Source organism: Callithrix jacchus, chromosome 1 (assembly GCF_049354715.1).
Source record: "Callithrix jacchus isolate 240 chromosome 1, calJac240_pri, whole genome shotgun sequence".
Classification (NCBI taxonomy): Eukaryota; Metazoa; Chordata; class Mammalia; order Primates; family Cebidae; genus Callithrix; species Callithrix jacchus.
The window spans coordinates 149,861,788-149,886,990 of record NC_133502.1 but is presented as its reverse complement, the minus strand read 5'-3'; the positions used below and the strand labels follow the sequence as shown (position 1 = coordinate 149,886,990).

Genomic DNA, 25,203 nt, shown 5'->3' with positions numbered 1-25,203 from the left:
TATACATCAGTGACATTAGCAAAACGGTAGAAGAGAAAGTTTCCCAGCAAAACTCTACCAACAAAAATACACCTAGAAACTATTCAAACACAAGAATACCTCCCTGAAAACACCAGAACTCAGAGGAGAAGCACAGAAATCCCCTGGGCCCACAGAATTGAGAGAAGCTGTGACCAGTAAGAGAAATAGTTATTTCAGACTACACCACTCTTCCCTCAAGCCAACATAACACTACCAGAGAATTTCCCTAGACCCACGGTTGCTGAGCTGAGCGGAGAGAATTGGAGGTGGGGGCTAACTCTCCCCAGCAGTCTGGAATCTTCCTGAAAAGCCCACTCTGGCCCTGTCCCATGGGAACCATTCGGAATGCTAATATGGCTGAATCACCTGGAGTGAGTTGGATTCAAAAAGTAGGGCACTGTTTGCAGCAACTGGTGCCCAGATCTTGGAGGCAACTTGGCATTCTAATCAGCAAAGACACCATGCTGACAAGACTGGCTGGTGACACAGTTCTGCAGGGGAAATAATAGGCAGGGAGGCTTGAATCCCTAGCCAGCTTTTCCACAAGTTCCATGTGTTCACATGGAGAATTCTCCTGGCCCAGAAACACCTATAAGGCAAGGATTAAGTTCCAGCACTCATTTTAGTCTTCACCAGACTAAGAAACGATGGCAGGATAGCAATATGGTTTGATGGCAGCTTTTGAGTTTTGGTGCTCTTGATAAGTCTTCCTCAGAATTAAAAACAATGGAAAGGCATCAATTTAATTCAAGAGTAGTATTTAAGTTCTAGTGTCCATTGTAAGTCTTCCTCTGATGGGGAAACAATGACAGGGCCGTGACTTAATTCAATGCAATATTTCAGTTCCAGTGTTCACTGGAAGTTCTTCCCATAATGGGAAGTAACAACAGTGTTTAAGTCTGATATTAAAAACTAAAGGTCTAACACCACCAAACAACACACAACACCCACAAAAACGAGAAGAAATGGCTGCCTCCCCAAATGTACAGGCATCAAAGTAAAGATTCAAGGATTGTAAAACTTGGGGAAATATTACATCACCAAAAGAAACCAACAAAGCTCCAGCAGTGACAAAACATTATTACATAATGGTAAAGGTGTCAGTTCAGAAAGAGGTTATAACAATTTATGTACCCAACACTGGAGCACCTAAATATATAAAACAAATATTAATAGAACTAAAGGGAGAGATTAACAGCAATACTTTAATAGTAGGTACTTCAGCATCCACTTTCACCAATGAACAGACCAAAGAACAGAATATCGACAAGGAAAAATTGGAGTTAAATTGCACTCTAGACCAAATGAACCTAATAAATATTTACAGAACATTCCATCTAGCAGCTGAAGAATACACATTTTTCTTAATAGCATATGGAACATTCTCCAAGATAGACCATATATAAGGTCACAAAACAAGTCAACAAATTTTTAGAAATCAAAATCATATTGAGTATCTTTTCTTACCATGAAATCAATAGCAGAAGGAATAGACAAATTATGGAAATTAAAAAACATACTCTTGATCCATGAATGATTCAATAAAGAAATAAAAAAAGAAATTTTTAAATTCCTTGAAACTAACAAAAATGGAGACACATACATCAAAACCTATGGGATACAGCAAAAGCAGTTCTAAGGAGAAAGTTTACAGCAATAAACACACCACAAAAGCAAGAAGACTTCCAAACAATGCAACTTAAGGAACTAGAAAAGCAAGAATAAACCAAACCCAAAATTAACATAAGGAAAAAATGATAAATATCAGAGAAGAAATAAAATTGCTACTAAAATAAAATACAAAAGATCAACAAAATGAATCATTGGATTTTTAAAAGGTAAAAAAAAATGACAAACGTTTGGCTAGACTAAAAGAAAGAAAGAAAGAAGATGTAAATAAATCAAAAACAAAAAGGAGACATTATAACTAATACCACAGAACTACAAAAGATTAGTAGAGACTATTATGAACAACTATACTCCAGCAAATTGGAAAACCTAGAAGAAATTCTTGAATGTATACCACCTACCAAAATCAAATGATGAAGAAATAGAAAACCTGAACAGACTAATAACAAGTAATAAGACTGAAGCAGTAACAAAAAGTCTCTCATCAGAGAAAAGCCCAGGAGCTGACAACTTCACTATTGGATTCTACCAAACTTTTAAAGAACTAATACCAATTCTACTAAAACTATTCCAAGAAATTGATGAGAAGATCAACAGCATCCTAGTACCAAAACCAGACAAGGACACAACAAAAAAGTGAAAATTACAGCCTAATATTTCACTGATGAATATAGTTGCAAAATATCCTCAACAAAATGCTAGCAAACCTAATTCAACAAACCCTGAAAAAGATCACTCACCATGACCGAGTGGGATTAACCTCAGGGACAGAAGGATGGTTCAACACACACAACACAATAAATGTGACACATCATGTTAACAGTATCAACAAAAACCATATGATCATTTCAAGAAATGATGAAAAAGCATTTATAAAATTCAGCATCCCTTTACGATAAAACTCTCAACAAACTGGGTATATCATGAACATGCCTTAAAATAATAAAAGCCATATATGGCAGACTCACAGTTAATACCTCTTACTGAATGGGGAAAAACTAAAACCCCTTACTATAAGATCTGGAACGAGATAGGGATGCATACTTTTACCACTTTTATTCAACATAGTACTGGAAGTCCTAGTAAGAACAATTAGTCAAGAGAAAGAAATAAAAAGTATCCAAACTGCAAAGTAAAAAGTCAAATTATCCTTGTTCACAGATTTTTTTTATATTTAGAAAGACCTACAGACTCTACAAAAAAAACAGTTAGAGCTAATAAATTATTTCTGTAAAGTTGCAGGATACAAAAATTAGCATTTCTATCTACCAACAGTAAACAATCTAAAAAAGAAATTGAGAAAGCAATCCTATGCACAATAGCTACCAAAAGAATAAAATAGGAATAAATATAACCAAAGAAAGATCTCTAGAATAAAAACTATAAAACACTGATTAAAGAAACTGAAGAGGACAGAAAAAAATGGGAAAATATCCCATGCTTATGGATTGGAAGAATTAATATTGTTAAAATGTTCATACTACCGAAAGTGATCTACGGATTGAATACAATCCCTATGGAAATACCAATGATATTCTTCAAAGAAAGAGAAAAACAATTCTAAAATTGTAATGTAACCCTGAAAGACTCCAAATAGCTAAGGCAATCCTAAGCAAAAAGAATAATACTGACATCAGCACACTGCCTGATTTTAAAATATACTACAAATCTATAGTAAGTGAAAGCACAATACTAACATAAAAATGGCCACATAAACCTTGGTTAAATGATGCATATTGTTTCAATGCATATTGAAGAGACAGTGTCTTCAATAAATGGTGCTATGAAAACTGGTTCTCCATATGCAGAAGAATAAAGCAAGATCCCTAGTTCTCACATTATACAAAACTCAAATCAAAATAGTTTAAATACTTACATATAAGACCTGAAACTATGAAACTACTAGAAGAAAACATTGGGAAATGCTTCACAACATTGGTCTTGGCAAAGATTTTTTTGGGTAAGACCTCAAAATCACAAGCAACAAGAACAAAAATAAAGAAACTGGACTACATGAAGCTAAAAGGCTTCTGTACAGCAAAAATAAATAAATAAATGATAAAACAACATAGCAAAGATAAAATGTTTACAAACTATCCATTCAACAGGAATTAATAACCAGATTATAAAAGGACCTCAAACAATACAGTAGCCAAAAATAAAAGCAAATAATCTAATTTTAAAATGAGCAAATGATTTGAATAGACATTTTTCAAAATAGGACATAGAAATGGCCAGCAAGTATAAAATAAGACATAGAAATGGCCAGCAAGTATATGAAAAAATGCTCAATATCACTAATCATAAGAGAAATGCAAATCAAAACCACAATGAAGTATCACTTCACCCAATGACATGGCTTTTATAAAAAAACATATATATATATATGCTGTTAAGGATGCAGAGAAATTGGAAATCTAGTACACTCTTGGTAGGAATGTAAATTAGTACAGCAACTATGGTAAACATTATTGGGGCCTCTCAAAAAACTAGAAGTAGATCCAGCCATCCAGGTGCTGATCCAGCAATCACACCATATGATCCAGCAATCCCACTGCTGGGTGTACATCCAAAAGAAAGAAAGTTGATATATCAAAGAAATATATCTACATTTGAAAGTTTCTTGTAATGCTATTCACAATAACAGATATGGAACTGACCTAAGTGTCTATTAACAAATGAATGGATAAAGAAAATGTAGTATATGCAATGGAATACTATACAGCCATAAAAAACTTGTCATTTATTGCAAAATGGATGGAACTGAGGTCATTGGGTTAAGTAAAATAAGCCAAGCACAGACGGATAAATATCACATGTTCTCTCTCCAACATGGGAGTTAAAAAAAATTGATCTCACGGAGACAGAGAGTAGAATGATGGTTACTAGAGGTTAGGAAGCACGGGGGGGAGGGCTGATGAAGAACAGTTGCTTAATAGGTACAGCAACACAGAAGAAATAAGTTATATGTTTGATAGCACAGTAGGGTGACTGTAGTTAACAATATATTATATTCCAAAACAGAAAAAAAATTGGAATGTTCACAACACAAAAAATGACAAATACTTGAGATGATTAATATCCTAATCATCCTGATTTGATTATTACACATTGCATATATGTCTCAAAATATCACATGTACCCCATAAATATGTGTAATTATTGTGGATTAATAAAAAATAAAGGAAAAAGAACATCTAAATAACAAGCTCTGCCCCTGAATATGGGGGCATAGAGAAAGTGAGATGAACTCAAAAATACTCATGATAGCCACTAAAAAAATCAACAATGGCTACTTCTGAAGAAGGCAATAGAATTAGAGAGGAAAAAGAGATAATACATTTGTTTATGCTATACAACTTCTATTTGAGTTTTACAGTGAGAATGGAGTTATGTATTACTTGTGAGATTAAATAAATGAGTATGATTTTGAAGAATTTTTTTTTTTGAGATGGAGTTTCACTGTTGTTACCCAGACTGGAGTGCAATGGCACGATCTCAGCTCACGGCAACCTCTGCCTCCTGGGTTCAAGCAATTCTCCTGTCTCAGCCTCCCGAGTAGCTGGGACTACAGGCACGCACCAGCATGCCCAGCTAATGTTTGTATTTTTAGTAGACACGGGGTTTCACCTTGGTGACCAGGATGGTCTCGGTCTCTTGACCTCGTGATTCACCCGCCTCGGCCTCCCAAAGTGCTGGGATTATAGGCGTGAGCCACCACACCTGGCTGATTTTGGAAGAATTTTTTAAAATTATAGTTTAAGTTCTGAGGTACATATGCAGAACGTGCAGGTTTGTTACATAGATATACAAATGCCAGGGTGGTTTGCTGCACCCATTAACCAGTCATCTACATTAGATATTTCTCCTAATGCTATCCCTCCCCAATCCTCCCACCCGCTGCAATCCCTCCCCTAGCACCTCACCCACTGAAGGCCGCAGTGTATGATGTTCCCCTCCCTGTATCCATGTGTTCTCATTGTTCAAGACCCACTTATCAGTGAGAACATGTGGTGTTTGGTTTTCTGTTCCTGTGTTAGGTTGCTGAGAATGATGGTTTCCAGCTTCATGCATGTCTCTGCAAAGAACATGAAGTCATTCTTTTTTAATGGCTTCATAGTATTCCATAGTGTAGACATGTAACATTTTTCTTCACTCAGTCTAACATTGATGGGGATTTGGGTTGGTTCCAAGTCTTTGCTATTGTGAACAATGCCACAATAAACATGTGTGCATGTGTCTTTATAATAGAATGATTTATAATCTTTGGTTATATATGCAGTAATGGGATTGCTGGGTCAAATGGTATTTCTAGTTCTAGATCCTTGAGGAATCACCACACTGTCTTCCACAATAGTTGAACTAATTTACAGTATTTTACACAACAGTATAAAATCATTCCTATTTCTCCACATCCTCTCCAGCATCTGTTGTCTCCTGATTTTTTAATGATCACTATTCTAACTGGGATGAGATGGTGTCCCAATGTGGTTTTGATTTGCATTTCTCTAATAACCAGTGATGATTCGCTTTTTTCATATGTTTGTTGACTGCATAAATGTTTTCTTTTGAGAAGTAGCTGTTAATATCCTTTGCCCACTTTTTGATGGGGTTGTTTTTTTTTTTTTTTTCTTGTAAATTTATTTAAGTTACTTGTAGATTCTGGATATTAGCCCTTTGTAAGATGGGTAGATTGCAAAAATTTTTCCCATTCTGTTGGTTGCTGGTTCACTCTAATGATAGTTTCTTTGGCTATGCAGAAGCTCTTTAGTTTAATTAGATCCCATTTTTCTATTTTGGCATTTTTTACCATTGCTTTTGGTGTTTGAGTCATGAAGTTCTTGCCCATGCCTATATTCTGAATTAGGATATAGGATATATGATATAGGTATTGCCTAGGTTTTCTTCCACAGTTTTTATGGTGTTAGGTCTTACGTTTAAATCTTTAATCCATCTGGAGTTAATTTTTGTATAAGGTGTAAGGAAGGGATCCAGTTTCAGCTTTTTGCATATGGCTAGCCAGTTTTCCCAGCACAGTTTATTAGATAGAAAAATCCTTTTCCCATTGCTTGTTTTTTGTCAGATTTGTCAAATATCAGATGGTTGTAGATGTGGCATTATTTCTGAGGACTCTGTTCTGTTGCGTTGGTCTATATCTCTGTTTTGGTACCAGTACCATGCTGTTTTGATTACTGTAGCTTTGTAGTATAGTTTGAAGTCAGGTAGCATGATGCCTCCAGCTTTTTTGTTTTGTTTCGTTTTTCTGTTTTTTGTTTTGTTTTGTTTTTGCTTGAGATTGTCTTGGCTATGTGGGCTCTTTTTTCATTCCATATGAAATTTAAAGTGGTTTTCTTTTCAGTTCTGTGAAGAGGGTCAATGGTAGCTTGATGAAATAGCATTGAATCTATAAATTACTTTGGGCAGTATGGCCATTTTCACAATATTGTTTCTTCCAAACCATAAGCATGGAATGTTTTTCCATCTATTTGTATCCTCTCTTATTTCCTTGAGCAGTGGTTTGGAGTTCTCCTTGAAGAGGTCCTTCATGTCCCTTGTTAGTTGTATTCCTAGGTATTTCATTCTCTTTGTAGCAATTGTTAATGGGAGTTCACTCATGATTTGGCTCTCTGTTTGACTTTTATTGGTGTTTAGTAATGCTTGTGATTTTTGCACATTGATTTTGTATCCTGAGACTTTGCTGAAGTTGCTTATCAGCTTAAGGAGATTTTGGGCTGAGATGATGGGGTCTTCTAAATATACAATCATGTCATCTGCAAATAGAGACAATTCTACTTCCTCTTTTCATAATTGAATACCCTTTATTTCTTTTTCTTGCCTGATTACCCTGGAAAGAACTTCCAATACTATGTTGAATAGGAATGGTGAGAGAGGGTATTCCTATCTTGTGCTGGTTTTCAAAGGGAATGCTTCCAGTTTTTGCCCATTCAGTATGAAATTGGCTATGGGTTTATCATAAAGAGTTCTTATTTTAAGATACATTCCATTAATACATAGTTTATTGAGAGTTTTTAGCATAAAGGGCTGTTGAATTTTGTCAAAGGCCTTCTCTTCATCTATTGAGATGATCATGTGATTTTTGTCTTTGGTTCTCTTTATGTGACAGATTACATTTATAGAGTTGCATATGATAAAACAGCCAGGCATTCATCCCAGAGATGAAGCCAACTTGATCGTGATTTTGAAGAATTTTTATGAAGTAGAACTAGTTAAGTTTTTCCATAATTTCCATTTCAACAGTTCAAACATTGATATAAATATTCAGAGTTGTTTTTATTCCATTTTACCTTTACCACATACATATCTATGTATTCACACTGTTTTTATTTGACTGACTCATGTAATTTCAAGAGGCCAGGAACTAAGATCTGGTCCCACCTTTTCCATAATCAAGTCTTTGGTCTTGAACAAGTCCTAACATTGGTAATTCTGGTTTATTTATCTGTAAACTAAAGATTTTTCTTTAAAATATAACATCACTTTAGGTCTAACATTCTATAATTCTGGGAAGAAGTTGTGTATCTGGAAAAGATCTAGCTTGTCTGAAAATTATCAGAAAATGAACAAAAGAAAAAATGAAAAGGGAAGAGTTGATTCGGAGTTTAATACGCAAATTTAAAATTAATTTTAATTTATTCATTTTAAAAAATGAAAATTATATACTTTTAACTTGTCAAACATGTTTTATATATGCATACATTATGAAGTGATTTTTAATAATTTACATATCTATAACCTTATATAGTTTACTTATGTTTTGGTATAGTAAGAACATTTAACATCTACTTTCTTATCAAATTTTATGTATACAATACAGTATTATTAACTACAATCATCATAGTGTACATTCAATTCCCAGGACTTATTCATCTTATAATTGAAAGTTTGTACTCTTTGACCAATATCTCACCATCTTCTCCACAGCCACTCCCTGGCAACCACCACTCTACTCTGCTTCTACAAGCTTGATTTTTTTAGATTACACATAGAAGTGGAATTATATAGTATTTGTCTTAATGTGTCTGGCTTATTTCATTTAACATAATGTCCTCTAAATTCATCCATATTGTCATAAATGGCATTATTTTCTTCCTTGTTAGAGCTGAATAATATTCAAGGGCACATGCACACGTGTGTGTGTGTGTGTGTGTGTGTGTCTGTGTGTGTCTGACATTTAGGTTGCTTCCATGATTTGGATATTGTGAATAGTGCTGCAATAAATATAAAAGTGGAGATATTTCTTCATGTTACTGATTTCAGTTCCTTTGGATATATACCCAGGAGTGGAACTGATGGATCATATAGCAGTTCTATGTTCAGTTTTTTTGAGAAAACTCAAAAACAGCATGGAAAACTACATGCTGTTTCCCATAATGGCTTTATCATTTTACAATCCCACTGTCAGTGTACAAGGGTTACCTTTTCTCCATATCTTTATAAACACTCATTATTATTTAACTTTCTGATAATAGTCATCTTAACAGGCATAAGGTGATAATTCATTGTGATTTGGATTTGGATTTCCCTGATGATTAGTGATGTTGAGTACTTCTTCATCTACTTTGTGGCCATTTGTATGTCTTCTTTGGAAAAAGTATCTATTCAAGATCCTTAGCCCATTTTAATTGTTTCATTTGTTTTTATTTGTTTGCTTGTTTGCTTTTGAGCTGAATACATTTCTTATATATTTTGGAGATTAACTCCCTATCACATATATCAGTGGCCATGAAAACTTTGGCACAGGGACCAGTTTCATGAAAGACAATTTTTCCACAGATAGTGGGGAAGAATGCTTTCAGGATCATTCAAGAGCATTACATTTATTGTGTACTTTATTTCTATTATTATTACATTGTAATATGTAATAAAACAATTATACAACTAATCATAATGTAGACTCAGTGGGAGCCCTGAGTTTATTTTCCTGCAACTAGATGGTCCTATCTGGGGGTGATAAAAGACAATGACAGATACCTTGCATGTTCAGTTCACAAGAGGGTTCATGTATCTATGAGAATCTAATGCTCCTGCTGATCTCACAGGAGGCAGAGCTCAGGCTATAATGTAAGTGATGCAGAGGGTAGGGGTGGCTGTAAATCCAGATGAAGCTTCATTTGCTCACCTACCACTCACCTCCTGCTGTGTAGCCAATTCCTAACAGGTCATGAAGCAGTCGGCCTTGGGGGTTCCCATGAATATGGCTTACAAATATTTTATCCCATTTTATAGGTTGCCTTTTCATTTTGTTATTTACTCTGCTATGCAGAAACTCTTTAGTTTGAAAGAATCCCATTTGTTTAGTTTTACTTTTGTTGCCTGTGCTTTTAGAGTCAAATGCATAAAGTGATTGCCAATATCAATGTCAACAATCTTTTCCTCTATGTTTTCTGGTAAGATATTTATGTTATGTTTCAGGTATTACATTTAACTTTCTAGTGTATTTTGAGTTGCTTTTAATGTATGCTGCAAGAAAAGGGGCCAATATTATTCATTTTCATGTGGATATTCAGCTTCTCTAACATGGTTTATTGAAGAGACTATTCTTTCACTGTTGTGTATTCTTGGGACCTTGATTGAAGATTAGTTGACCATATATGCATGAATTTATTCTGAGGTACTCTATTCCATTCCATTGGTCAATGTGTTTTTTTAATGCCAATACCATACTGCTTTGATTACTATAGCTTTAAAGTTTTTTTGAAATTAAGTATTATGATGTCTCTAGCTTTGCTCTTTTTTCTCAAGATTGTTTTAGCTGTTTGTGTTCTGTTGCAATTACAAAACCATCAATTTTTTAGTTACTTTTTAAGTGAATACTGGTGTAACAGATAATCATGATCAAACTATCAAATAGCTACCACTCACAGTTATTTTTTTAAACCAATGAAATATATGTAAGTGTAATAGTGTAAACTAATTAACATAATGAAGTTTTAGGTTCTAAGTCAACTTTTCATTTTTTATTTTTCTATGCCTTGGACATATTCATTCATCCAACACTTAGTAAGAAACTACTGATACTGTCTAGTCACCAGGGAGACAATTCATAAAGCTGGTCTGCTCTTTCAGATTTCACTTAGTCTATTTCTGCACATGAATTGTAAACACCATATTTCATGTTTAGTTTGTTTTTATGCTGCTGATAAAGACATAACCAAGATGGATAAGAAAAGAGATTTAATGGATGTATAGTTCAATATGGCTGAAGAGGCCTCACACTCATGGTGGTAGGCAAGGAGGAGCAAGTCATGTCTTACATGGATGGCAGCGGGTAAAGAGAAAGATCCTTTGCAGGGGAGTTCCTCTTTATAAAACCATCAGTTCCCATAAGACTCATTCACTATCATGAGAATAGCATGAGAAAGACCTGCCCCCATGATTCCATTACTTCCTACTGGTCCCTCCCACAACACATGGGAATTGTGGGAGTCACAACTCAAGATGAGATTTGGGTGGGGACACAGCCAAACCATATCAGTCTGTTTGCTGTGAGGATTACACAAGATAGTGGAAATAGAACTGACATTCAGGTTAAGTTCCAGAGGCAGGATATAAGTGCAGAATGTCAAATGTATGTATGTCATAGCTCAATTCACTGTCTAATCTTGGCCAAATTTCTTAATCTCACTAATCGTCATTCAACTGCAAACTTTACAAATCATTGCATATGTTTTCTATGGAGAAAAATTTTCTCAAATTTGCAAGGAAAGAAGAAGGAAAGTGCCTTTTTTACTCAGCTGACTGCTGCCTTTGGATGCTTGGCTCACAAAACTAAATGCTACTTTAGTTGTGCTGCTCTTGTGATTCACGTAGCAGAAGCAAATGTGCTGAACAGAAAAGAAAGATAAGCAAACACTAAATCAGTCATAAACTGGGAGATGGTCTCAAGTGGAAATGCTGGGTAGAAAGCTAGAGGCATGCTGCCCTGAAGGAGCCAGGGCAGAAGAGAGGCATCCACTATTCCTAATCATGGCTGACTCACTGATTCTTGGAGCATTCCAGAACAAAAACAAATTGACTATTTAGCCATGGCAAACAAAATTATGAGATACAGCCAAGTCACCCCCAAGAGCTAGCCTAAGAGAAAAATAGAGCAAGAGGGCAGGATTGTTATTTTTATTGTTATTCAGTAGTTTATCTTTCTGTTTGTCTGAAGTTTTGCTTTAGCAGCCTTGAGGCTTGTTGCCTGGGGTCTATGCTGTTTAATTGCTTACCTTTAGACTAAACCTTCTACCGATATTTTTGTACCCAGCCCATCTTGAATGAACGCCAAATTGGACATGCTTTAATATTTAATCCTGAGTTATCTAATTAAGTAAAAACTGGCATTTTAAAATTTCCTATGTGATGAGAATTTGAGTAGCTGTGCCAAAAGGCTTACATCACTAGACTGGAGGTAAATTTATGGCTGTTTTTATTCATTTGCATTTCATCAGCCCAGAATTGCTGACTCTAGGTTCAGCAAGGACCTTACTGCCTGCTCGGTCTGCAGGGTACAGTACACTGCTGGTGATGGGCAATGACTCAAGAGAGACATTTGAGTTCTACAGTCCACATGTCATTTTTCACCTTGAAGTTTGGCTGTATAGTCAATTATATAAACAAAAGCCAGCGTTATTCTAATGCCATGGGCTTAAAGGGATCCTCCTTTTTTTTTTTCTGTAAGAGGCTCTATAGCATCAGTTCTGGCCTCAGCTGACCTAGTTCAGCCCCAGTCCTGACAATTACAGTGAAATCACATCTTAAGGTGAACAATGGGTCTAAGGTAATTATATCATGATCATTATTACCTTTGAAAATCCCATGTAAGACAGGATCTTACACTGTAGTGGGTTCTAGAGTCAGCTCATAAGTATGCATAACAACTGACTCCAATAACATAGACTGAAGAGCCTGGAGAAGTTACCTCATGTCTCTAAGAATTACTTCACCCATGCATGAACTGGCGTTATTAACAGAGCCTACCTCATAGGGCTTAGGAAGGCTGAAATGAGATGACGAATGTGAGGGCCAAGCACATAAACCAGCACAATCAATGATAGCTACTAGTATTAACAGATTGTTATGGGCTAAACTCGCCTAGTGGGCTGTTGGTCACATGTACAATGGCTAAACCCTTTCAATTAGCCATTTTGCAGATAAGGGAACTGAGTGTAACTCCAGGCAGTTAAAGGGATAGCTAGTAATGCAAAAACTTGTTTACCGTGTACTATAGTAATCCAGGTCATATATGATAGAGCCAGCTCTGCCCAATTTTGTCATTTACTGTTTCCATAGACTTACAGAAGCTGGTTAGCTACTCTAAGGATTTTAAGCGCCCATTGATATAAACCATTCAATAGTGCTTGGCACATGATGAGCTACGTCATGATCATCGTCACCACTGTGGTTATTATCATTCCATGCTTTGTGTGGTAACACCAACAGTGCTGGCAACACCAGTAGTGAAATAATTTTTCTGACACATAAGGAAGAAATGGACTTAACTCCACAAGATTACTCAACACAAAATAGGATTTGAAGGGGATTTTCAATAAGACAATCGGAAGAGGCTCAGTGAACTGAAAAGGATAGACTGCTCCAGATGAATAAAGAAGACATGGAGGCCAGGGTAATAGACGAGGCAAAATAAAACGACTTGCATTAAAAAAAAGGGAAAGACAAGAAACAAAGAGATAGAACATTTACAGCAGAATAGCAATGATTTCTTTGTTGGACTTCTATAATTCATTGGCTTGGTCTCCATGGTATTTACAAGTAGATAGATACTTCGCTTGGAGACCATGACAATAGGCCTTACTCTGTTATTACAATAAATGAGATAGAAAAATACCAAGGTACATCCAGAGGCTCAAAAAATGAGTGCTGCAGTGCTATTTCATGGCTGTTGCTGAGCAAATATAATTCAGAAAATTATTCCTTAGAAAATAATGACCAGAAACTTATAATTTTATGAATAGTAGATGGGTAAAGTTGAGCATAGAGAAATAAGGAACAATTATTTTTGTTAGCCATATTCATGTGGGAGGTGACAGGTTGTATTTAGCCCTGAGTTAGCATTTTTCAAGCTCACTTTTACATTATTTTTTGTGACCTGGAGCAAGTCCCTTCTTCACACTTATTATGGGCCTAAATCGTCGTCTTGCCTAGATCAGGAAGGAGTACAGTATAACGTTTAGATACAAAGGCTCTGGAATTAGGTTAAGTTCAGAACTCTCCTTTATGCCTATTTCCTGAGTTATCTGGGCCACATTAGTTAAACTCATGCCTTAGCTTCTCATGTGAAACTTGGAGATCGCAATAAATGTTGCTTATTTATTATTGTTGTTAGAGGTTTAAATCATATGATTCATGTTAGGGTGCTAGCAAAATGCTTGAAATATGGGAAGTATTTAATACATGGAAAATACCTGTATTTTTATCTATAAAAATAAAAGAATGGACTAAAAGATTTCTAACCTCTCCTCCTATTACTCATTTTTCTCTAGCCTGTTCTCCATATTTGTACAGCCTGCCAACTTTGACATCTCTCTTCTAGTTTATTCCCTAGCTCCCACCTGCAAACTGATCTGGTAAAAGAAATGTTAAGATGTCCAGGGTGGAAGCAGAAATGTGTGTGAGGGAAGAAGGAGCAGGTTTCAGTCCTCCTACACCACCACTAAGATTGCTAGAAGTTAAATACAAACGTTTGAACCCCACAGAGCACACAAGGAATGTCTTGTTTTAGAAAATTCTGCTGACATATTTAGCTGGTTTTTTTACCTTTTATGAATGAATAGGACACAGAAGCCATCAGACTGTTTGTGGCTTGTGAATGGAATAATATGCATGGATGCCTTTTAGAAATAGCACTGTTCAAATGGTGCTGTTGTTGCCGCTGTTGCTATAACTGTGACAAGCATATTGTTTATAAACCCAAAGGTTATGCGCTGTTTGTTTTATTTCTATAAACTGGCACTAGCTTTTTGGATTAAACTATCATTAGGTTTGAGTAATGCCTATCTTATCTACAGCTTCTCAAAGAAGAGAAATCTTTCCTAGAGGCAGTTATATATTAGAGAAAAATTAAAAATAACACACTTGAGATAATAACACATACTAGAGGTAAGTAAACTAGAGATTAATAGTGCAAGTTCTCAGGTTTCTGGATTCATGTCCTTGATCTGCCACATTCTGGTTGTGTGGCCTTGAGCAAGTTGTTTAATCGCTCCAAGCTTCAGTTCCTCCATCTTTAAAATGGGGAAAATAACTATATGCACCATGAAAGGATGCCGTGAGGATTCAGCATAGTGATGAGTTTAAGATCCTAGCACAGTGCCTGGAAGGAGGGAGGCACACAATAAATGTTAGCTATTATGATTACTAAAATAATAGAAGACATAATATAGAGATAATAAATATCTCCACTTTAATGAGATGGCAGACACACAAAGCCTAGATGAAAGGGATGTGGAATGGAGGAAAGTGGCAAAGAAGCAGTTGGAATGAACAAAACTCAGCTAAAGTGAGAGAGGTGGCTCACGCTTTTAATCCTAGCACTTTGGGAGGCTGAAGCAGGCAAATCATTTGAGGTCAGGAGTTTGAGACCAGCCTGGACAACATGGTGAAACCTTTTCTCTTCTAAAAATATACACACAAAAAGAGCTAGGCCTGATGGTGCATGCCTATAATCCCAGCTACTTGGGAGGCTGAGGCACGAGAATCACTTGAACCCAGGAGAAGGAGGTTGCAGTGAACCAAGATGGCGCCACTGCGTTCCAGCCTAGGCAACAGAGTGAGACTCCGTCACGAAAAAATTTAAAAATAAATAAAGTGAGTAGGTGGGCCACTGGCCAATTTTTATAACCTTAGGCTTGCAGGGTCTGCTCCAAAAGTATCTGTCCCTGGGATAGAATCTAAAATAGGTCCAAATGTCATACTGTTGCTTCAATTTGAAATTTTGCAACCAAAGCCCTCCTATGACTAGTCCTAAAAAGAAGCAAAGAGCTTTAGCAGGCAAGACTTCCAGTAGGGAGACTGATACTCCAGTGCAGCTAGAAATAAAGTGTGCCATCACACAACAGCCTACATCTGGACAACGCCAGGAAGCCTGCTGAGATTTCTTAAACCTACCTCTGTTTATTTATCTGCAAAGATGGCTCTTTATAGGTGACCATTACAATTTTAGAATAGACAGAAAATTTTGAAATAGGGGACAGGCAAGTATTTCCCGTATGGGCCAGGTGGTAAAGATTTTCGACTTTTTCGATTTTCTTGTCTACTTCTCTCTACTGCTGTAGTGCAAAAACAGCCATCGACAATACATGAATGAATGGCATGGCTGTGTTCTCATAAAACTTGATTGACAAAAACTGGAAGTAGGTTAGATTTGGCCCATGGACTGTAATTTGCTGACCCCTAGTCCCTACAAGAGACCTGATGCAATGACTCAAGTTGTCAGAAGAACCTGGGCTAAGGCTCATATAAATCAAACATGATGTCGAAGAATGTTGTTGACTAGAGATTAGCTGACCTAACATAGAGGGCTTTAGACTGAAAAATGAAGGGAGAGGCAGCAAACTGCTTAAATTTAAATGGAGGAAGCAGCTGCTGTGGAAGAAAATAGGAATAACATGAAAAAGAATTGCACCATAAGATGTACTCAGTAATTCACATTAGAAAAAATACAGGGTGGACATGAGCAACATTATTTTCAACATTGTTATTCTGTATGCTAATATTCAGAGCATGAGTAATAACTGGGGTAAACATACATTCTTGTTTTCTGGGGCAGTCCTAGCGTGTCTGTTGTCCTCGTGTGATTATCAATAGTGTCACCTTTTAGAGAACTGTCCTGGTTTGCCCTGTAAATTACAGGATCACATCTATAATAACCAAAATGATTTTAAAGTTGCAGGACAAATAGGTATATGTTAGTTGGATTTTCACAAGACTTGGACAATAATACTAGTCTATACATGCAGAATGTAGTGCTAGATAAGGGCATGTTAAGTACTTCAAGTCTGAGTTGGTTTTAAATCCAACTTTATCACTTTCTGGTCTTCTTAGGCAAGGTGTTTAAGCTCCCTGAATAACAGCTCCTTGTATGTAATAATGAATAATAAAAGTAGCAATTTCATTAGATGTAAATGTATTAGCATATAGTAAATATTCTAAAACATTAGCAGTTATTTTATTATCATTATATATTCAGATGGAATCAATTGGTTATGTGGAGACAAAAGTCACCCTTCATTTACAGAAGATATGCCTCAAGAGGAGTCATTTTCTTGTCACTGGAGACAAGCAAAGATGTAAGAGGCACTTCCTAGGAGTATTATAAATAAAATCTTGCTACTCAAAGCTTGGTCTATAAACCATGACATTTGCATAAATTAGCAGCTTGTTGATGCAAAATCTTGAGCCCCCAGCTAGACCTACTGAATCAGAATCTACACTTGCAAGAAACTGCAGACAGTATATTTAGCCTTGCTATAAAGCAGCGGTCCCAAACCTTTTTAGCACCAGGGACCAGTTTTATGGAAGACAAATTTTTCATGGATGCGGGGGGGGGGCTGGGGTGGTGGTGATGGCTTTTGGGATGATTCAAGTATATTACATTTATTACTAGATTCACGTAAAGAATGTGTAGCCTAGATCCCCCACACGTGCAATTCACCATAGGGTTCATGCTCCTATGAGAATCTAATGCCAGTGCTGATCTGACAGGAGGCAGAGCTCAGGCCATAATGCACACTTGCCCACTGCTCTCCTCCTACTGTATGGCCTGGTTCCTAACAGACCATAGGCCATTATCCATGCATGGCCAGGGTGTTGGGGATCCCTGCTAATCATCCACTGATGACTCAGACATCAGTGGATGATTAGACTTACAAAGCCCCTTCCATCCTTGAGACCACCTGATACTATAGCATTGACAGGTTTTAAGTGGATAAAGTAATGCTGTGGAAAGGAGCTGTGAATTCAACACATACCATAGCCTATGCCATTTGGCAAGTTAGGAATAGCCCTTTCCACCCAACTCCAAAGAACATAATACCAGGTCCAGTGACTACATTTCACTGATAAATTAAGTACGATTCTCAGATAGGTACAGATGTAGCCCTTAAGTGAAGTATACTCAGCATTGGGAGTATTCTTTAATCTGCAGCATTACATCTACCTTGGACATAGCAACTTGTTTATTTCCCAAGTTTGCCTCATTTTGTTTTGAGCCATTTCTCTGCCTTCTGGGGAATGTCTGTTTGATTATTCTCCATGTAGGTACTCTGTCTAGAGTTCAGTATTCCATTAATACTGAACAATTCACATACAAATAGATAGTTAACCTTAGATATTTCCCCAAGGCCTAAAGAGGCTGATGCAAATATAAACAGAATTGGAAGAGCTGGTGAGGTATTTAGCTGAAACTTTAAAGAAATGCTTTTCTCACTGGGACTTCTTGGTGATGGTTGTAATGTGGCTCAAATGCTTAAGCTCTTTGTACACTTTTATCCTTTTTCCTTGATGCAGGCTTTCTGACATCCCTGGCTGTCTGAATTATACACAAGGTGGACTATGCTGGCCCACTGGGTTGCATCAATAGCACTTAAATCCCTTTTCTGATTCTATTATTCTGTGACTGCTGAGTAGCCCATGGTTATTTTTCATTAGAATCTCACACACAGAAAGAAAGAAGAATACATCATTTTGAAAGAATTAAAGTAACAAAGAAAAAAAATAATTTTAAGGGGAAAAAAACGACAGCAGATCGTGTGATAAAAAAGCATCAAATTTGTAATTTATCTAACCTAAGAGAATTTCATTAATTCTCTTAATAATAATAATTCACTTATTATGCCAGTATTTATCAAGCATCTACAACGTGCTAAGCACTGTGTTTGTTGTATAACAATGATAATAATAATAGCAGCTAACATTTGTTGAAGACTTACAACCACAGGAATGAAATCACCATGGGTACCACCCTCATGGAAATTTACAATCTAGCAGGGAAGGCAAATTGCAAAAATAATTCCCAGTGTTGTCAGTGCTATGTGAAACTGCAGGTATAATGGGAGGGTGTTACAGGTCTAGGGGTCAGTGAAGGCTTTCCTGAAGAAGTGACATTTAAGAGTTAGCTAGACAAAGAAGTAGGGATGAGGTCTCATAAAATGATTTGGGAAGGATTCCCTCATTTTGTATTGTTTGGAATAGTTACAGAAGGAGTGTGGTGCCAGCTCCTCTTTGTAAGTCTAGTAGAATTCGATTGTGAACCAGTCTGGACCTGGACTTTTTTTTTTTGGTTGATAGCCTGTTTGTTAATTGGCCATGGACACAGGGAGGGGATCATCATACACTGAAGTCTGTTAAGGTGGAGGGTGGGGGGCTAGGGAAGGGACAGTGTGGGATGGGGAGGTTGGGGAGAGATAACAGGGGGAGAAATGCCAGATACAGGTGATGGGGAGATGGAGGCAGCAAACTACCTTGCCATGTATGTACCTATGCAACAGTCCTGCATGATCTGCACATGTACCCCAGAACCTGAAGTACAATTAAAAAAAAGAGTAGGGATGAGGAAAAAGAGTGTCCCAGGCAGATTGAAGACTTATATGCAAGAGCTCTGATCAAGCAAAATGTATGTTTTGGAAATGAGAGAACTGGCAATGCTTGGAAGGCCACAAGGAGAGCAGGATGACAAGCCTAGGGAAAGGAAGGCAGGAATCAAACATGAGGAACCCTAGAGGCCAAGTGAGGAGCTTCGACTTCATCCCCAGGGCCATGGGGAGCACTGATGGGTATTAAGCAAGTGAGGGACATGATCATATTTGAATTCTAAATTTTCTCTGAGTGGATTAGAAAGGAAGAAAGGGAATATGTGAAAGGCAGAAATGACAGTGACTCAAACAAGAGCAGTGGCAGTGTTTGCAAAACAAATCCACGTTGGAGTGAGGTCCCTGTCAGGCTAATAAAATACTTTCTCTTCTGGAGTCTGGTTATTTGCTAACCCCAGAAAGAACTTTTCATTCTCAGAACCTGAGAACCTTTGCCTTCACAGAGTCGATGAGGAGCTGATGAGCAAACGCAAGAGAAAGTCATGGAAAGGAAAAACGCAAAGAACCAGTCCTCCACTGGAATTCTGAGCATAGGTCTGCAGGCTCCCTGACTCCTTCCATGCTTCGGGAAGGAATAATGTGCTAGTGCATTCTGAAGAGAAAAAAGACCCAGAAAAGCAGGGTTTCCCTGAAACAGGTCATAGGCCATAAAAGTATTCTCATAACATGATGTAAAGAAATGTACTTCTGGAAGAAATTCTGTTTCTATATGATAGAAATGTATTTTAATTAATGATTCTATAACCTTTCACCTTAAAGAGAGAGTTTATTTAGAAAGCTTGAGTTATAAGCTATACTGTTAGCATAGTTTGTGCTAAGTGAGATGACAAAACTCTCACCTTCCTCTAAGTTCAAAGAATAGTTATCAATTAATTACTCATCAAGCCTTTTTAACTGCACAATGAAGGGCATTAGAAATACAGGGATATGTTAATACTATTCTTGTTTACATGGAGCTTCCAGTTAGTGAAGAAACTGAGAGTCTAGACACTAATCACATGATTACACAATGAAATTTAAAACTGCAACTGTGATAGGTTCCACAAAAGATAAGGTATATGTACCATAAGGGCTTACAAAAAAGAATCTAGCCTATACAATAAGTTAGGGAAGTAATTACTGAACTGAGAGCAGAAGAATGCATATAAATTAAATGAATAAAGCAGGATAGAAAAAGAGACTAGATAAAATGAATTAACTTGACAGACAGATACAGACTATCTGCCAGGTGCCAAGGGTCGTGATAGGTAACTGTATTACACAAACAAATGAAACTTAGTCTGCAAGTTAGGGAAAATAGCTGAAGCTTAATTTCTAGTCATGAGAAGTTAGCGTTACTTTAACTATCCAAACCTCAGTGTTTTAATCAGCAAAGTAAGAAAATAACATCTATGTTGTAAGATTATTGTAAAAATTTTTAAAGCCCTTAGCTCACTGCCTGGTATGAGTAGCAAATTTTGTAATGACCAGACTGAAGGAGTCGGTATGACCTAGTATCAGAAACAGTGTTCCACAGTTGTCAAAAGCTGAATGCCTTTGATCAGGCTGAATTCAAATCCCAGGTACAATTACTAGTTCTGTGACTTTGGACAAATGACAAACTTTCTGGTCTTCAATTTCTTTATGTAAAAAGATGATAGACATATCTACCTCACATATCTTGGTAGGATCAAAGGAGATAATGCATGGAAAGGCCAAAGATTGCTTAAATAAATATTTGCCTATATATTTTGAATGCACAAGCTACCATATCAGCACAGATAAATAAGTAGTTAATTTTTTCATTGTTTTTGTTCTGGGTAGGAGGGTGAAGTTAGACAAAACCAATGACTTTACATAGAAAATGTTGACCTAGGTCTTGAAAAGTTCATAGGCGTTGGACAGACAATGCTGATATATTTGCCTTGCTCAAGCCATAGGACTACAGTTTGCTACTATGAGAACAGCCCAGGGGGTTCAAGGCATAAGGATAATATCTTTAAAAGCTTGGTGAGTTCCTCCTAATAAACATCGTCACTTCGGTTGTCATGAGCTAGAATGCAAGATGATATGGGAGGTAATAGCATATGCTTTGAAATAAGATAGACATGGGTTCTGAGCCAGTTCCTGCTACTTATAACTGCATGATCTTATGCCCATTATTTCACTTCTCTGAGCTTCAGTTTACTCATCCTAGTAGGAAGCAACAACAGTGCCCTCCTTGTGAAGCTATTATGAGGATTCAGCAGGATAATGCATGTAAGGCTCTAAGTTCCATGTTTGGCACATGATAAGTGTTTAATAGATGTTAAATATTGTTAGTATTGTTGATGTGGCATTAAGGTTATGCTGGCATAAAGCATTAGAATTTGTTCAGTGTGTGAAACAATTACATTAAAGTCAGAGTAAGTTATGCTGCCTACTTAACAGTGGGATACCAAAGAAATATAATGAACAACCAGGCTGTGAGAGTTCCTATATGGCAGTGATTGCAGGTATTTATCTTGGAGCCCTGGTAACTTTGAGAGCTGTACCGAGTAGGCCTTCAATAAATGTTGAATACATAAATGAGTGATTTGGCTAATTTTAAAATAACAATTTTTTCTACTAACAAACACAGTGTTTCCACAGATAATCTGAAAATAAAAAAACATTTGTAAATTCAACTCCAGTGGGTTTTCTTCCAAGGTATGTGTGCATTTGTGTGTGTGTGTGTGTGTGTGTGTGTGTGTGTGTGTGTATGTATAATATATATGGGAAATCATAGCATTTAAATAAATGTATATGTATTTAATTTCGATTAGACCATATAAAAGCTTTTTTCCACCGGTCATATGAGCATTGTTTTATGAAGCATACTTTATGAACGTGATTTATATGTTGTTTTACACTCTATAAGAATATACCATATAATTTATTTAACTATTACCATATTGTTAGACCTTTCCTGGGTGCCAAAACTAATTCATCTTCAAATATATGTTATTGTCACCATATTCAGTGAGTTCTTAATCATTTTCAGGATAATGATTAAAAACCTAATTATTAAAAAATACTCTGTATTATCTCCCTCTTAGATGAAAATTACAAACGTGTTTACAAAAACTATTGCCTACTATTTCAGGAGGTTTATAAACTCCATGAAGCCCATCCATAGATTTCTGTCCCCAGGGATTCACATCAGAACTAATTATATAAAATATGTTAATATCAAGCAAAACAAAAATGTGCAAAGACTTGACTGTAATTATTGTGGAGATGTATCATCTCTAAAGTATTGCTGACCACAATAATGTGGCCCAATTGCAGTTCATTCTCATTTTTTTAAATAGTCCATGCTTTAGATTATACATGAATGCTTCTCTAGAACTTCTATTGAATAGTAATGTTTCATGTGGTGTATTTTTATTCTCCTTAATGACAGACAGTCTCTGCAGGACTGCACACTCTTTTCTCTCAGTGACAAGGTTTGGCTGTGTCCCCACCCAAATCTTATCTTTAATTGTAGTTCCCGTAATTCCCATGTGTAAGGGAATTACACATGGGAGGGACCAGGTGAAGATAATTGAATCACAGGGTTGTTCTCGTGATAGTGAGTGAGTTCTCATGAGATCTGATAGTTTTATAAAGAGCTTCTCCCTTCACTCAGCACTCATTCTGTCTCCTGCCATCCTGTGAAGTGGTGCCCTCTGCAGTGATTTTATGTTTACTGAGGCCTCCCCAGCCATACAGAATTGTAAGTCAATTAAACCTCTTTTCTTGATAAATTACCCAGTCTCAGGTATTTTTTCATAGCAGTGTGAGAACCGACTAATACACATGGTGAGGTGTCTTGCATCCTGGAAACCTATGAAATTATTAGGTCTACTCCTGCCACCCTCCCCTCTGTCACTCCAAATTATCTTACATACCATTCCATTTGAGCAAATATACAGCATGACTCAGCATTGGATAATACAGTTATTTAAAGGAAAGAGAGCATTTTATAATAACACCAAAAATAAATTCAATAAACAGAATCTAATATAGCATAAAAATGGCTAAACACAAAAGTGATGTAGTCACAGCATTAGGGCATGTTTATTATAATCTCAGAATGCAAGGTTTTAACTTGGCCTTTGTGTCATTCTAACCGAGGAGTATCATAATCTTTATTATGAATATATCCTGTCTGATATGCAATTTACAATAATGAAACTGATTCTACATGCCAATTTGCACAACTTCTAAAGAATTCTAATAGGTTCTCAATATAAAACAAAAACAAATGTTTTGTATTTTTGTTTGTTGTTTTCATCTGCTTACTTCTAAAGATAGAACAACTTCTGATGTTAAAAAGCATGTACCCATGTCTGCACATTTCTATGTACATGCTTCTGCCTGTGGGTGTTAGAAAAGTTCTGAATTATCTCGGAAAAAGCAATATCTTTATAGACTTAAAAAAAGAAAAAAAAAGGTTCTGAACTATTATCAAGTTTCAAAGAATTATGGAAAAATGTTAAAAACAGTTCTAAGAATAATTTTTTATATAAGCCTTTTCTTTTGCTCCCTCACAGCTGCATCATCCCTCCCAAGGATTCCGCTTTGGAACTGTCCGAGAAAGCAGTGCTGAAGATTACGTGAGACAGAGTTTCCCAGAGATGCATGAATATATGAGAAGATACAATGTTCCAGCCACCCCCGATGGAGTGGAATATCTGAAGTGAGTGTCAACCTCTTGGATCGAAAGAAAAATTCTCACTGAAGAGAAGTAATTTAGCTACTGACATACTGTTTTTCAGTTTCTGAAAATGACAGACAAATATACCCACGTTGCATTCAGTAATATTTTACACTGTATGAGATCCCAGGAGATAGTACAAAATAGTGTGTATTTAATTATGTGGCCTATATTACTTGTGACCTGCATAGTCTCAAGTTGGCAGTAGCTTCATTCAAAGAGCCAGTGGGACCATTAGCATAGCAGATGGTGGGGGAAGTAAATGTTGGCTTCACATCACTTGAGAAAACAATGGTGCTGAAATGATCAAACACACAGGGAATGTGGCCAGAGGATAAAGTGTCCCAAGGCAACCTTTTCCTTCACAGTGAATATATCTCTAAGCCCACGGAATGCCTCCTCTTGCCACAAGGAAATGGAATTTATCTTAGAGATTTTCTGTAGAAAGGAAATAAGATAGAAGACAATGATTCCCATGCCTGCATTTTTCTCATCAAAATTTATGAGAAGCAATCAAGAGAAATCACATTGCCATGGAAGATTATCAGAGCCTGTAATTCAATGATGTTGAATGTAAAGGCAGACAGTGCAATGATGGGTCTGCTCCATCTAGTCTTCCTGGGAAAAGGGAAAGAATGGTTTCTGAAAAACATGAAGGCATGAGGGTGAGCAGTCGTCTCCCTCCTGGTTGATGGAATCAAGATAATAACACACATCCACACTTTCAATTCCCAGAATTGTGCAGCATCAGGAAACTGGTTTCTCCATGGTCAGCTTCAATAATCTCCCCAATGGACAGCAAGACCTGCCACCTCAAATTCTTTTTTAAGAAAGAGTAGAAACAAAGAAATAATTTCATGGAACATAAGTGTTTTGCCACTTAAAAATGTTATGGACTCTTAACTCTAGCTTAGAGAAAAAGCCTTGTTCTCTCATATTTGTAAAATTCTATATGATGTGTAAGTACTATGAAATGCCACTTTTAATTTTGCAAGAACATCAACACATTAGAGTCTCTCTCTGACATGAAGTTTAGAGCCCCTTTGCCTCCCAGATCTTCTTGTGTATTCTCTTCTTCAGGCAAATGTATGGTTGAGAGAAAGAATAAGATGTCACGGTAGCAACAGCTTCCAGCTCAATAGAAATGGCAGACAAACTGGGCTCTGCTGACAGTGTGAAAAAGGATGAGAGGAGCAACTGCTGCAGTCCCCAGCACTTCCACTCCATGCAGGGAATTCATGT

General features: G+C 36.7%; 1 protein-coding gene across 1 annotated transcript in view; it reads left to right on the top strand.

Annotated features, from left to right (window-relative positions):
- GRIN3A (glutamate ionotropic receptor NMDA type subunit 3A) overlaps nucleotides 1–25,203 on the top strand; it is a 169,973-nt gene that overhangs the window by 91,590 nt on the left and 53,180 nt on the right. Inside the window, exon 4 of the mRNA XM_002806503.7 lies at nucleotides 23,798–23,943. Within this exon, the coding sequence (XP_002806549.4) occupies nucleotides 23,798–23,943 (146 nt within the window). The remainder of the gene's footprint in view (nucleotides 1–23,797; nucleotides 23,944–25,203) is intronic.